This window comes from Bos indicus, chromosome 10 (genome assembly GCF_029378745.1).
Source record: "Bos indicus isolate NIAB-ARS_2022 breed Sahiwal x Tharparkar chromosome 10, NIAB-ARS_B.indTharparkar_mat_pri_1.0, whole genome shotgun sequence".
NCBI lineage: Eukaryota > Metazoa > Chordata > Mammalia > Artiodactyla > Bovidae > Bos > Bos indicus.
The window spans coordinates 30269609-30284458 of NC_091769.1; the positions used below are offsets into that span (position 1 = coordinate 30269609).

The window sequence follows — 14850 nt, forward strand, 5'->3', positions numbered from 1 at the left end:
AAAGGTCACAATTTAGTGACAGACCTAAAAGTACTCTATACCTGTGTGCTCTGCTGTGTTGCTCTGTCGTGTCTGACTCTTTGTGACCCGATGGACTGTACCCGCCAGGCTCCTCTGTCCTTGGAATTCTCTAGGCAAGAACACTGGAGTGGGTTGCCATGCCCTCCTCCAAGGAATCGTCCCAACCCAGGGATCATACACGAGTCTTCTGCATAGCAGGCAGATTCTTTACCGTTTGAGCCATCAGGGAAGCCCTACTATACTTGCGTAACAAAGTTTAAAAACAAATACAAAAAAGATCAACCTAGGGACCTTCCTGATGGACCAGTGGTTAAGACTCCACACTTCTACTGCTGGGGGTGAGGGTTCGATCCTTAGTCAAGTAACTAAGATCCTGCAGGACATGTATTGTGCCCCACCCCCCAAAACCAAACCAAAACAAAAAACACAAAAATCAATCTAATACCCACAATTAACTGCCTGCTAAAACAGACTTCAACAGTCTTTACAGGAAGACAATAAAATCTAAACATTAAAACACATAGCACTTGTAATTTCTAGTATTCAACTAAAGTTATTAGGCACCTGAAGAATAATTTTGGCCCATGACCTGAAGAAAAAAAAAATCAATAGAAAAATAAACCAGTGCAATTCACCACATTAATCCAATAAAGGAGAAAAAGCATATAATCATGTTGATGGATACACAAAAAGTATTTGTGAGATTTCAACATCTATTCATGTTAAAAAGAAAAACACTTGGCAAACTAGGGATAGAAGGAAACTCTTAAAATCTGGGTGTTACAAAGACCTATGGCAAACACTATACTTAATGGTTAAATACTGAAAGCTTTGTTTCTAAGACTGGGAGGAGACACAGATACTCACTTTGATTGCCTCCATTTAACAGTGTACTGGATGTCTTCAATAGGTCAATAAGGCACAGAGATTAAAAGGGAAATAAGAAGTACAATGATTGAAGAAGAAATAAAACTACCATTATTTATATAGGTGACTTGATTATATATGTAGATAATTCAAAATAATCTACAGTCAAACCATAAGAAATAAGTGAACTCAGCAAGATTGTTACATATCACACAAGAAATAAACTGTATTTCTATATACCAGTAACAAACAATGACAAAACATAATGATAAACCATAGGTTTTAAAGTACCATTTATAGTATAAAAAATCAAATATAAATAAATTTAACAAAAGATGGCCAGAACCTTAATCTAGAAAACTTACAAAACATTACTGAGATTAAAGAAGGCTTAAGTAAAACAGAAAGAGATGACTCATTCCTAGATGATAAAGATGTCAGCTTTCCTCCAAATTGGTCTATAAAATCAATGCAATCCCAATAAAAATTCAAGCAAGTTTTTTTTTTATAGAATTGACACACAAAAAAAAGAACTTACAAGATGATTCTAAAGTGTATACAGAGATTAAGAGTGGTCAATAGCCTAAAAATTTTTTTTTATTGGTGTATTATTGCTTTACAAAGTTGTGTTACTTTCTGCTGTACAGCTAAGTGAATCAGCCATATATATATATCCCTTCTTTTATGGATTTTCAATTGGGAGACTGGAATCGACATAAATATATATACTATCTATAAAACAGATAACTAAAGAGTGGCCAATATCTTGAAGAATATAGCTAAGGGAGAATACACAACCAGACGTCAAGATTTAATATAGAGCTGCAGTAATTAAACCAGTGAAATGCTGGCACCAAAAAAGAAAAATAGAACAATGAAACTATTTCAGAAACAGACCCACAGATACACAATTATTTGATTTGTGACAAAGGCTACAGAACAGTGCACTGAAGATACTACTTTTTTATGGATCCTACTTTTTAACAATTGAAGGTTTGTGGCAACCTGGCATCCATTAGTGTCACTTCTCCAACAGCATTTGCTCACTTTGTGTCTCTGTGCTACATTTTAGTAATTGTTATAATACTTCATACTGTTTTCATTATTGTTATATTTATTATGGTGATCTGTGATCCTGCATGTTATTACTACAAAAAGATTATGACTCGCTAAATGTTAAGATGATGGTTAGAGATTTCTTTTGTAATATTAAACGAAGGTGTGTACATCTTTTTAGACATAATGCTATTTAGCATACTTAATAGACTACATTTTAGTGTAAACAACTTTTATATGTACTAGGGAGCTGAAATATTGTGACTCATTTTATTGTAATATTCAATTTATTGTAGTGGTCTGGAACACACACAGAGTATCTCTGAGGTATGCCTATAATAGTAATTCAAAGTGCAGGTCTTGGTACATTCTAACTTTTCCCTTATCATTTACTACAGTCTTTCAAAATTGCTATTTAACCTCTTTTGGCTTTGCTTAAAAATAAAAAATAGCTTTAGGATAATTAACTAGCATTTTGACAATTAAACATTACTTACTACAGTCCCTTCACATTATATGTTTCTCATACTCTTTTCAATCCAAAAGAAATATTAATTTGGCTTTCACCCTTAAGTATAAACACTGTAAACATCAAAGCGTATCTTTTTTTATAGACCTCTTATTCTCTATCCTGATTCTGGCAACCTAGTCTTCTCTTTGGTATTCTAAGCCTGGGAGGAATTCTTTTTTTTTTTTTCTGGCCACACTGCACAGCTTGTGGGATCTCAGCTCCCTGACCCGGCATTGAACTCTGGGACCGTGGCAGTGAAAATGTGGAGTCTTACCCCCTGGACCACCAGGGAATTCCCGCGAGAGGAACTCTTTGGTAGGTTTGCCTTACTCATCTGTGAGGTGAGGGATCTGCCTGCTTATCAGATGGTGGTTCTCGTCCCAGTTAAACTAACCATCGTGTCCGAGGCAAACCAGCCAATGCCTCGGTGCTTCTCCTCTATGAACTATGGCATTGTTGCCTGTCACACAGGAGAGACTCAGTCTAGGAATAGTCAAGAATTAGACCGTTTCAAAGATATCTTCCAACAGTTTATTACGTATAACTTAATTCACTTCTGTGACAAGCAGTCAACCAGCAAAGTAAAATGTAAATTAACCTCGTCTATTCTTGTTCCACTACTGTTCCTGGGGAAGTCTGGGGTTAGAAGAAACCAGCACTGGGAAGTGCTGCTAGAAGCAGAGGGGTGATAGAAACACAGTCATACAGAACCACGTTCATCGTGAACAGCTGAACTAAAAGCCAGAAGAAAACTCCCCTCAAAGTGAATGAATGCCTGGAGAAGAAAAAGATAATATTTTATATGACCACCTTCTACCAGGAACTCTTGACTTTTTTAAAAAAAAGGTTGATAAAATCAGTTTCTCAAAATAGCTATTCATATTAAACCAGGCATCCCCCAAGGAGAAACAGCTACCATTGAAGTTCTTGCCCTTAGATTTACTGTGAGATGAGGTCTCAGGTGAATGTACCAAGTTAAGTCAAAGATGGAGAGAAAGAGAGAAGTGGGCAGTCATCTCTGGAGATCAACTAAGAGAGAATTCAACATGTCTGATGCAAGGTAAGTTTTGGGGTCTTCTCTCTTACATTTTTCTGAAAGGAAATTTTTTTCATGTTTTATATTTGTCTAAATTTTCTTCTATTATTTCTGGTGCACCCCCGTTGCCCATGTTAAATCCTCTCCCTTTTTGAAACAAACTTTTAAAGAAAACACCCATTTAGAGAACTGAGAAAACAACACACATTGGAAATACATAGACTGTTCTTTTACTGCAGAGTAAAAAAAATGAGAAAAAGTTGGTGTGAAATCTTGGAGCCTAAAATTAAAATGTAAACAGAAAATGCTCAGTGACCTTTTCTTCGAAGGCTCACATGAACAAATGTCATGGTACACTGATCAAATTTTTACTCATTTGCATTTTCAGGATGTTGCTATTAATACCACATGACACTCAACAAATTACACTATGACATTTTGTACAAATCACTTCACCTCTAGATTCTTCTGCTGTTACTTGAGCCTCTGGTTACTTGTGGAAAAACAATGTATTAAAGTCTTATTTTTGTAGGGGAGAGAAAACTTTTCCTCTGCCTTCTTAGGTCTGTAACTGGGGCCTATGAATTAAGTTGATAAAAGACAAATTGATAGGAGAAACGGCATATAAATTTAATTGATGTTTTTTAACTTTACTTCCATGGAGTTGCACAGAAAAGAAGTAAAAATTCCACCCAGACTATTAGGCTTCTAAGCTTATATACTATTTTAACAAAAGATAATAAATTATGGAAAAGTAAATAAGGCAAAAAAAGGAGTTTGAGTTTTTAGGGGTTGTAAATTGTGGGAAAGTAAATATATGGGGAAATTAATGGAAGATAAGGGTGAGTTATTTAGTAAGGTTTATGCAGACTCATTTCAGCATCATCTCTGTGTGTAGTAATAAGGGGTGTTTTCTTCCTAGTTCAGGAGAGAGGGGACATCTTTACAAAGGGAAATTCATGCCCTGCTTTCAGGCAGAAGCAAAAGGACTGAGAAAACTTCCTGTATCTGCGTCTTCTCAACTGCCTTCAGCTCAAAATATTCCTTTTGCCAAAGCAGCATTTTTGGGGCTTGTATATTCTTACCCCCCTCATTTTCTAAGGGGGAATCAAAGTTCATTTGCTAATGTAAAAATATCAAACCTCAGAACCAGTTCCCTGGAATGTCTTAATTTAAAGAAGAAAAAGAAAGAGTTCCAATGTCAAATAAGTTTGAGAAATGCTAGATTAAATAAAGTTAACTTGATTTTTTTCCAGCAGTAAATAACCTTTTTCATTAACTAACAATGCACTATTAGTCTACAAATGGGGAATAATAATTAATTATGTTCCTCAAACTTATTTGACCATGGAATGTGTTTTTTTCCAAGTATTCTTTCAGATGAATGGTTTTTGTAACATATGTTGAGAAATACTGGGATCAGCCATCTTTATATGTAAGTGCAAAAGTTTAAGTAGGCAGTGATGTTAAATGGAAACAAAAAGGCAGAGCCAGCAATAAAGCTGTCAGTCTGCACAGCAACTGTGCTGCATTCTGAGTCATGCTCCAGAAGGCTGAGCTGGGGTTTGTCTCTATGAAGGAAGACAAGAATGTCCAAAGCTTTTGGATACTTCTGAATTAGAACCCTTTCTTGGGCACTGAAGAGTAGCAATGGATAAAGAAAAAACAGTCTCACATGCTCATTTCCATTACTGGCTCAGTACAGCTCCAGTTGTTATCATTCTTAAACATCTATTAACATGACTGCTTCATAATTACAAAGGCTAACGGCCAAGCATTTTTCACAGGAAGCAAAGCACTGCCTGTTTTTAACAGCTTTTTTGGCGTGTGCAAAAAGGTCGTTTTTTTTTTTTTTCAATCTGTTTAATCTTATTTTAATTGAAGAAACATCTCTAAAACACTATATGAGTGACTGCAAGATGAAAAGGAAAAAGCATATTCAAGCTAGATAAGTACAATAATATAGATGATCTTGAGGTGGGTGATACAGGATACAGAACTGATGTTATCAGTACATCCCAAGCACAATGATACCTAGCGTCTTCATCTGCCAGATATTTTAATTTCAGCAGAGACCTTCCTCAATGTTGTTATGGGCTGATTTCAAGGTTCTGAATCAGTAAATTTGACCCTTGATCTCAAATGTCAACTGCCGCCACGTTTGGCCTTCATTGTCCTCCATGCTCCCTGGGTCGGGGCATAGCTAGGTGCTCGAGTCAGAGAATTATTTGGTAATAAAAGATTTGGAGGAAAATGGAGGGCGGGGGTGGGGTGGGGTGGGGTGGGTACTGGTATTTACTGAGCAGCCAGGTGGCAGATATTTTCGTAAGAATTACCCTATTAACAAACAAACAGATCTTTCCCCCATTTTGTAGATAACAAAACTGGGACTTAAGAGAGGTTATAATACTTGTCAAGGTCAAACCAAATACTGATGAGCAAATGAAGTAAAATTTAAGTCAGGACTGGATGAATCCAAAGTCTGTTTTACAATATCATGTTGTCTCCTGATCATAAAAAACTTCATTTTTTATAGGAGCACAAATGGTCCATCTGTACTATTTCTCTCGGTATCTAACAAAATATCTTTTATCATCACACTAACTTCAAGGGAACTGATAATATTTAGATCTTTCCACTCACTTGCCCAAATCAATACAGCTATTTATTCTCAACTGCTGGTAACGAACTTTCTTAACTCAGCATTTTGTGGGAAAAAGTCTAAATACTTGAATTGCTTCATTTCATGCTATTTCTCTTGGCATGTGTCTTTTTGGTTTGCTTTTAAAAATAAACTCCAAAATCATGACATATTCAAATACGAAAAACAGGATGCAGAGCAATGGGAACATTAATCTGAAATGGTCACCTGGCGAGAATACCTGTGTCTGTAGTAACTCCAAGTTAAATAGAAAATTTTTACATTTATGAAGCAAGTGCTCAAGTGTGGTTGACTTAAAAAAAAAAAGCAAAAACTGCCCTAGTCTATAAACTGGATTCTACCCCAGTCTCCCACAGTTGTGACCCTGGTTAAGAACCTCTGATTCAGTTTCCTCATTATTTAAAATAAGAAAAGCTCTCTTAAGTTCCTTTAAAAATTACACAATTTTATAGTCAACTGCAATTCACTGGCCTTTCTAGTGAATAAACAATTTAAAATAATTCAAGTCCCCCTTCATTATCCCTTTCTTAATTTGATGAAGGCAAAGAAATTATTTACCTTCCAGTTAAAATTTTCTTGTTAGTGATAAAAATCAGGTGGCCGATAAAAAAGTTCAGTCACCGAGTTAGACAGAGTGATATACAGTCTTAGGGAAATGATTTATTTAAGGAAAGACAGCACAACAGTTTGCTTATTTTGGTTTCAGGTACCATGATTCATATCCTCTAAAGGCTAGAGGGAAAAATCAATCTTATCTAGGAAAGACAGTAATACGGTAAAGCTGCTTTCCCTCTTGCTTGGCCTGATACTATATATTCACAAATGAAAATAATTCTGAGAGTAGTCCTCACACTAGGTGAGGCCCACAACACCTGGTTTCAAATGCTTATACCCAGAGAAATTACGTAACAGACCGTTTGGTGCCATCCTGGCTCTGCTAACAAACAGAGGTGGGTTTCTGAGTTTAGTTTCCTTGGCATTTCACTCTCCTCATTATCCTATCACTTCATTTCCCCCTCCCCATCCAATCTTTACACAATTGTTGATGCTGCGGGAAGCATCAAGATGAGAGTCTAAATGACACCCACCATAGACTGGTAAAGTTAAGTAAACACTAGTTACTCAAAAATATCAGGGACTTGACTTTCTGGGTTTAATGTCCTGACAAATTCATCATTCCTTCGAAATGTTAAGACCAGAGAAGCATTTCACTGGCACTGTGCTAATTCTTGCTTAATTCTTCAAAACTTTGTTGGACATGGTCAGGCCTCAAGGTAGATGCACTGGAGGAGAACTTTGGGGAAATGTGCCCCTTAGCCACTCCAGCAGATGTGGAAAGCGGGAAGAGAGCCAGTGGGCAATCTCACCCTCCCCACATATACATATTCATCTCTTCTCTGGTCACCATGCCCAGGGACCTTGTAAGTAGAGGTTCATTGTCAGAAAACATAAGTCATACTCACTGTAAATTCTATCATCACAGAATCACTGTTCTACCTCTGGCTCATGTGAGGACAGCACAGTAATCTCAGTACAGTGCTTCTCAAACTACAAAGTGCAGATGAATCACCAAGGGACTTTGTGGTAATGTGGACTGAGATTTAGTAGACCTGGGCTACAGCCCAAACTTTTGAATTTCTAACAAATTTCAGCGCAACACTGATGCTGCTGATTTGCAAACCACACTTGAGTAGCAAGGTCCTAGTACAGTTGCTTTCCCAAATCTGAAGCACATTTTACCTTGAGGTCTCCTTGTAGTTGGCTATCTATCAGGAGAACTAAACAAGACAGAAAACTTAGAACCTCTGTGTTGGGAGAAATCCATCATGAATACAGGAATTAAATAAGTTCACTGATTTTCACTGCCTGGACCCTGGACCTTTGCTCCTGCCCAGATGGATTTGCCAGATTCTTCTTGTTTAGCTGAATGACGAATTTTGGCTCAGTCTTCACCAGACTAATCCAATGCCATTCAGTCAGCAATTCAAATGTTAATGGTGTAGCACCTGTAAACATAAAAATGCAGGCTCCTGGGCTCTAACCCTGAGACTCTGATTCGTTAGTTCTGGAGCAGCCTCAAGAATAGACATTCTAGGTGACTCTAACACACTCTGAGGTCTGGGGGAAGGAAATGCATGTCCTCTTCGATGGACTGGAGTAATCTATATCCTGTGGTGTTAATGCCTTTCCATCAAGGAAGACAGCAAAGAAATGAAGGACAGAAAGACACATGACCTGATCATCTCACACTATGATAGAAGAAATGATTTCCTCCCCAATTTGGACACTTGCTTAATTAAGGTCATTTATGGTTAATTCCAGTACATTTTATCCTTTTTTTTTAGAGAAGTTCACTAAAAATGTGAACTATTATTCCATACAAAATTCTTCTAATGTCGGTATGATTACAGACATAGTTAATGATCAAAATAGCAAAGGAATGGTTATTTATTCTTCTGATTGAACAAATAAAATATACACATACATTCTTTTTTAATATATCCAAGACGACAAACACTGACAATCAGCTAACAAAAATAAGGACTGAATATTAATTAGTGCCATTATAATGGCAGAAGCATATATAAAATACAAGAAGTAACTTTACCTATGACTTTGTTAATGAAATGTTCTCTCTAAGAAGGGCTACAGCTTGGCTACTCGGTTTCTCCGGGAGTGGATGTGACATCATGAGGGGTGTTATTCTCCGATGGTACAGTTACCGGTCCTGTCCCAGTGATCTCAGACTCAGCAGGGATAGCCTCTGGACTGGAGCTGGCTCCTGTCTGGTTGGGGGTGGTTTCAGTCTCAGAGGCTGAGGTTTCCTGACTGGAGCTGGCATCTGTTGCTTCATCAGGTACAATGTCAGCTTGAGCAGACATGGCCTCTTCTTCTGTTTCCAATTCTGTTTCCTGACTTTGAACTTCCTCACTTTCTTCTACCATAGCAGGTGGTAGCTGTAATAAAGTCTGATGAAGAAAAAAAAAGAGGGAAAACATTAATGAATCAAAAAACAAAAAATCCACCTGGCTTATAAAGTTACGCTCCCGCATTATCTTCCTAATAGATACTGTCACCCTAGAAAGCTCCAAAACACTGAGGGCTGTTTTATATTGCAGAGGTAACAACTCTGATGATAATGGCCTAGGTTTTGTCAATTCCATGGAATATGCTTACACAGATATCAGATAATAAGATGAGAATATATATTAAATCTTTGGGGAGAAAAACCAATATCAAAAGCTATTAAATTTTTTCATAAAGGAACTTATTATAAACACTGGAAAAGAGTGGCTGATTAGGACTGACTGGCACACCAACTCAAGAAAAGGCCCACTTCAATCAAGGAGCACTGTGAGGGGGAAGATGAACCAAGCCTTGAGACAAGGCAGGGAGAGAGCAGCAAGTACAGGGCTTCTGTCCCACTTAACCAGAGCACTGGAGCAGCCCTATATACTCGGCTTCCCTTTCTGGAGCTAAGGCTTGGCTTCTTTCTTTAGGAATTTTGTTTCTCTTGTTGGAAACTGAAAAAAATTTAAAGCAGTATTCACAATGGCAGCACAAAATGCGAAATACTTAGCGATAAAACTAACAACATATGTATGAAGGCTGTAGGCTGAAAGCTGCCCAACACTGATGAGAGAATTCAAAGACCTAAATATAGTGGAGAGGGATATCATACTCATGGAAAGAAGACTAACTATTGTTATGTTAATTTCTCCCAAATTAATCCTAAGCAATAACACTCAAAAATCCTAATCAAAACCTCAGCATGCTTTTGTCTAGGGATAGAAAGAGATAGGCTGATTCTAAAATGTAAAGAGAAAAGCAAAGGAACTAGAATAGGCAAAAACATTTTGAAAAAGAACAACAAAAATGAAGGAGTAACATTACCATTATTATCATTTTGGCCGTAATGTGCGGCATGCAATATCTTAGTTCCCTGACCAGCGATTGAGCCTGTGCCCTTGGCAGTGAAAGCGTGGGGTCCTTCCTAGCCACCGGACTACCAAGGGAATTTCTAGGACTCACATTATCTAATTTCAATATTTACTATAAAGAAATTCTAAGAAAGATAGTGTAATGGCAAAAGGAAAGACACAAAGATCAACAGAGCAAGACAGAAAGCCCAAAAATAAGACTCTCACATATACAGTCAATGGATTTTTTTTTTACTAAAACCACAAGATCTTAAAAATTCTCAACATTAGGAAAAAAAATGTGCAATTTTGTGTGGCGAAGGATATTAACTAGATTTATTGTGGTGATTGTTTTGCAATGTATAGAAATATCAAATCATTATTTTATACACCTGAAACTAACATAAAATTATGTGTCAATTAGATCTCAATTTGAAAAATTGCTTTAATCTAAAAAAAAAAAAAAAAAAAGTCAGGTCAACAGAGGGGAAAAAACAGCCTCCTCAGGAAATGGTGTTGAAATAACTGGATGTTCACATGGAAATGAGCAAAATTCAACTCTTGCACCAAATAAATTAACTCACAATGTATCATACTTATAAATATAACAAAAAAACTATAAAACTTCTAGAATGAAACGCTGGAATAAAACCATAACTTTGGGTAATGCTAAATGCTTTTAGGACATAAAAAGTATGAATCACAAAGAAACAACTTGATACACTGGGACTTGAAAGACACCTAAAAATGAAAAAAAAAAAAAAGTCACAGACTAGGAAGTATTTGTAAAAACAAACATCTGATGAGGAACTTGTAGTCAGATTAAAATTTAAAACTCTCAAAACTCATTAATAATAAAACAACCCAAAAGAGTGAGAGATCTAAATAGACACATCCTCACGTAAGATATACAGAAGGCAAATAACCACATGAAAAGATGTTCATCAATAGTTATTAGAGAAACACCAATTAAAACCACAATGAGACCACTACATACTTACTGGAATGCTAAAATAAAAAAGATCAAGCATAAGTATGTGTGAGCACTCACACATTGCTGGTGCAAATATAAAATAGTACAATTTTGTAAGACTATGGTCAAAGCTATGGTTTTTCCAGTAGTCATGTACGGATGTGAGAGTTGGACCATAAAGAATGTTGAGTGCCAAAGAATTGAACTGTGGTGCTACAGAAGATTCTTGAGAGGTCCCTTGGATAGCAAGGAGATCAAACTAGTCAATCCTAAAGGAAATCAACCCTGAATGTTCACTGGAAGTTCTGATGCCAAAGTTCTAATACTTTGGCCACCTGATGTGAAGAGCCACTCATTGGAAAAGACCTTGATGCTGGGGAAGACTTGAGGGCATGAGGAGAATAGGGTGACAGAGGATGAGATGGTTGCATGGCATCACTGACTCAACGGACATGAGTTTGAGCAAACTCCAGAAGACAGTGAAGGACAGGGAAGCCTGGCGAGCTGCAGTCCACAGTGCTGCGGAAACGGATATGACTTAGCAACTGACCAACGACAACTTTGTAAGACAGGTGGGCAGTTTCTTAAAAACAGTTGAATACATACTTCCCATACTACCCAACCATTCCACTCCTAGAAATTTACCAAAGAGAAGGTACAAGACTTGTAGGAGAATGTTCATAGTAGTTTCATTTGTAAGAGCCAATGTTGGAGGCAAACCCAAATGTCCATCAATTATGAATGGGTAAACTTAGCACATCTGTATAATGGATTGCTTATTCAACAATAAAAGGAAAAGGACTACTGATACATTCTGAAGTACAAATGAATATTAAAATAATGCTGAGCAATAACAGGTAGGGGAAAAAGAGTACATGTTGTTTGAGTCTATTTACATAAACATCTAAAATATGGTGACTAATTATTGTGACAAAAAGTAGATCCTCAGTTTCCTGGAGAAGGTGGAATAAGAACTGGTGAGGGATGAGAGGGATTATTCAGGTGTACATGGAAAACTTTGGAGGGGGGGAATAATGTATCTGTTCATAATCTCAATTTTAGTCATCAGATCAGATCAGATCAGTCGCTCAGTCATGTCCGACTCTGCGACCCCATGAATCGTAGCACGCCAGGCTGTCTCTGCTTTTGAATATGCTATCTAGGTTGGTCATAACTTTCCTTCCAAGGAGTAAGCGTCTTTTAATTTCATGGCTGCAGTCACCATCTGTAGTTATTTTGGAGCCCAGAAAAATAAAGTCTGACTCTGTTTCCACTGTTTCCCCATCTATTTCCCATGAAGTGATGGGACCGGATGCCACGATCTTTGTTTTCTGAATGTTGAGCTTTAAGCCAACTTTTTCACTCTCTTCTTTCACTTTCATCAAGAGGCTTTTTAGTTCCTCTTCACTTTCTGCCATAAGGGTGGTGTCATCTGCATATCTGAGGTTATTGATATTTCTCCCTGCAATCTTGATTCCAGCTTGTGTTTCTTCCAGTCCAGCGTTTCTCATGACGCACTCTGCATATAAGTTAAATAAACAGGGTGACAATATACAGCCTTGATGAACTCCTTTTCCTATTTGGAACCAGTCTGTTGTCCATGTCCAGTTCTAACTGTTGCTTCCTGACCTACACACAAATTTCTCAAGAGGCAGATCAGGTGGTCTGGTATTCCCATCTCTTTCAGAATTTTCCACAGTTTATTGTGATCCACACAGTCAAAGGCTTTGGCACAGTCAAGAAAGCAGAAATAGATGTTTTTCTGGAACTCTCTTGCTTTTTCCATGATCCAGCGGATGTTGGCAATTTGATCTCTGGTTCCTCTGCCTTTTCTAAAACCAGCTTGAACATCAGGAAGTTCACGGTTCACATATTGCTGAAGCCCAGCTTGGAGAATTTTGAGCATTACTTTACTAGCATGTGAGATGAGTGCAATTGTGCGGTAGTTTGAGCATTCTTTGGCATTGCCTTTCTTTGGGATTGGAATGAAAACTGACCTTTTCCAGTCCTGTGGCCACTGCTGAGTTTTCCAAATTTGCTGGCATATTGAGTGCAGCACTTTCACAGCGTCATCTTCAGGATTTGAAAGAGCTCAACTGGAATTCCATCACCTCCACTAGCTTTGTTCGTAGTGATGCTTTCTAAAGCCCACTTGACTTCACATTCCAAGATATCAGGCTCTAGGTCAGTGATCACACCGTCGTGATTATCTGGGTCGTGAAGATCTTTTTGTACAGTTCTTCTGTGTATTCTTGCCATCTCTTCTCAATATCTTCTGCTTCTGTTAGGTCCATACCATTTCTGTCCTTTATAGAGCCCATCTTTGCATGAAATGTTCCTTTGGTATCTCTGATTTTCTTGAAGAGATCCCTAGTCTTTCCCATTCTGTTGTTTTCCTCTATTTCTTTGCATTGATTGCTGAAGAAGGCTTTCTTATCTCTTCTTGCTATTCTTTGGAACTCTGCATTCAGATGTTTACATCTTTCCTTTTCTCCTTTGCTTTTCATGGGTACATACAAATACCAGAACATATCACATTGTATACTTTAGATATGTGGAATTTATTATATACCAGATCGTATCTACAAAAGATGTTTTTAAAATATAGATGTTATATGAATAGCAATCTACTTTGGTTTAGCTGGTGTCTCACAAGGAATAATCAAGTACTTTAAAGATTTATTTGCCAACAGAGAAGATTCTACAGCAAGAACAATAGTAAGTCAATTCCGAGAAAACTTACCTGATGATAATGATGTGTGGTCTGTATCAAATGCATATACATATTATATACAAAGTTTGCCATCTGGGGCATATTCTTTATTATCTGTACTTCATGGGATGGTCTCTCTCCATTCTAGAAGAAGGCAAAAAGAAAAGTTAAGTACAATCACTTATATGTGGAATCTAGAATACGACACATATGAACGTATCTATGAAAGAACAGACAGACACACTTGTGGTTGCCAAGGGAGTGGGTGAGGGAGGTATGGACTGGGAGTTTGGGATTAGCAGATGCAAACTATTATATATTGAATGGATAAACAATATACTGTGTAGCACAGGGAGCTATATTTAATATCCCATGATAAACCACAATGGAAAAAAGTATGAAGAAGAATGTATATATATGTATAACTCAATCACTTTGCTGTATACCAGAAACTAGCACAACACTGTAAATCAACTATACTTCAGTAATAAATTTTAAAAAACAGAAAAAGAAAGTTAAGTATATAGTGAAAAACACTGAAAGATAACACTTCAATAGAAGTTTATGTCTCCGACTTAAGTATGAACACTGTTAGGGTTTGGAGGACATAAGAACAGTAAGAGGACATTAAGCTGTAAGTGTTAGAATCCAGTAAGGATTTCCTTACTATGATAGCTGGTATTATTTTTACATAGAAGATCTAATTCAGTTCCTTAGTGTAAGGAGCACTCTAAACCAGTGATCAGATGACCTATGTGGTGCTCTCAAACAATGCAGTCACCTAAATAAATGTTGCCCCACACAATGAAGAAAGAAGTCTTACCTTTCTACTGGTTGGGAAAGGTTCTGTTGGAATTATATGCAAATGAAGTGGGCGGGCTGTGAGCTGGCTGAAAGCTGGAGTTAGTTCAAAACAGTTCTGGAAGAGGGATACTCTGGCGAAGATATAGAGTCCAAGTCTGGCTCTAGACATGGCAACCACTAAGCGACGGACATCCCTTTGAGAAACAAACAAAATTAATTAAAATATATCATGATTAAAAATATATCACGATTAAAAATATATTTATGTAGCCTTTTATTTTGTAAAC

General features: G+C 37.2%; 1 protein-coding gene across 1 annotated transcript in view; it reads right to left on the minus strand.

Moving 5' to 3' along the window:
* Positions 1-1414: 1414 nt before the first annotated feature.
* The window catches only part of AQR (aquarius intron-binding spliceosomal factor), an 88448-nt gene continuing 75012 nt past the window's right edge, over positions 1415-14850 (minus strand). Inside the window, exons 33-35 of the mRNA XM_019968473.2 lie at positions 14583-14757; positions 13790-13903; positions 1415-9122 (exon numbers count right to left, since the gene is read on the minus strand). Of these exons, the coding sequence (XP_019824032.2) occupies positions 8811-9122; positions 13790-13903; positions 14583-14757 (601 nt within the window). The 3' untranslated portion in view covers positions 1415-8810. The remainder of the gene's footprint in view (positions 9123-13789; positions 13904-14582; positions 14758-14850) is intronic.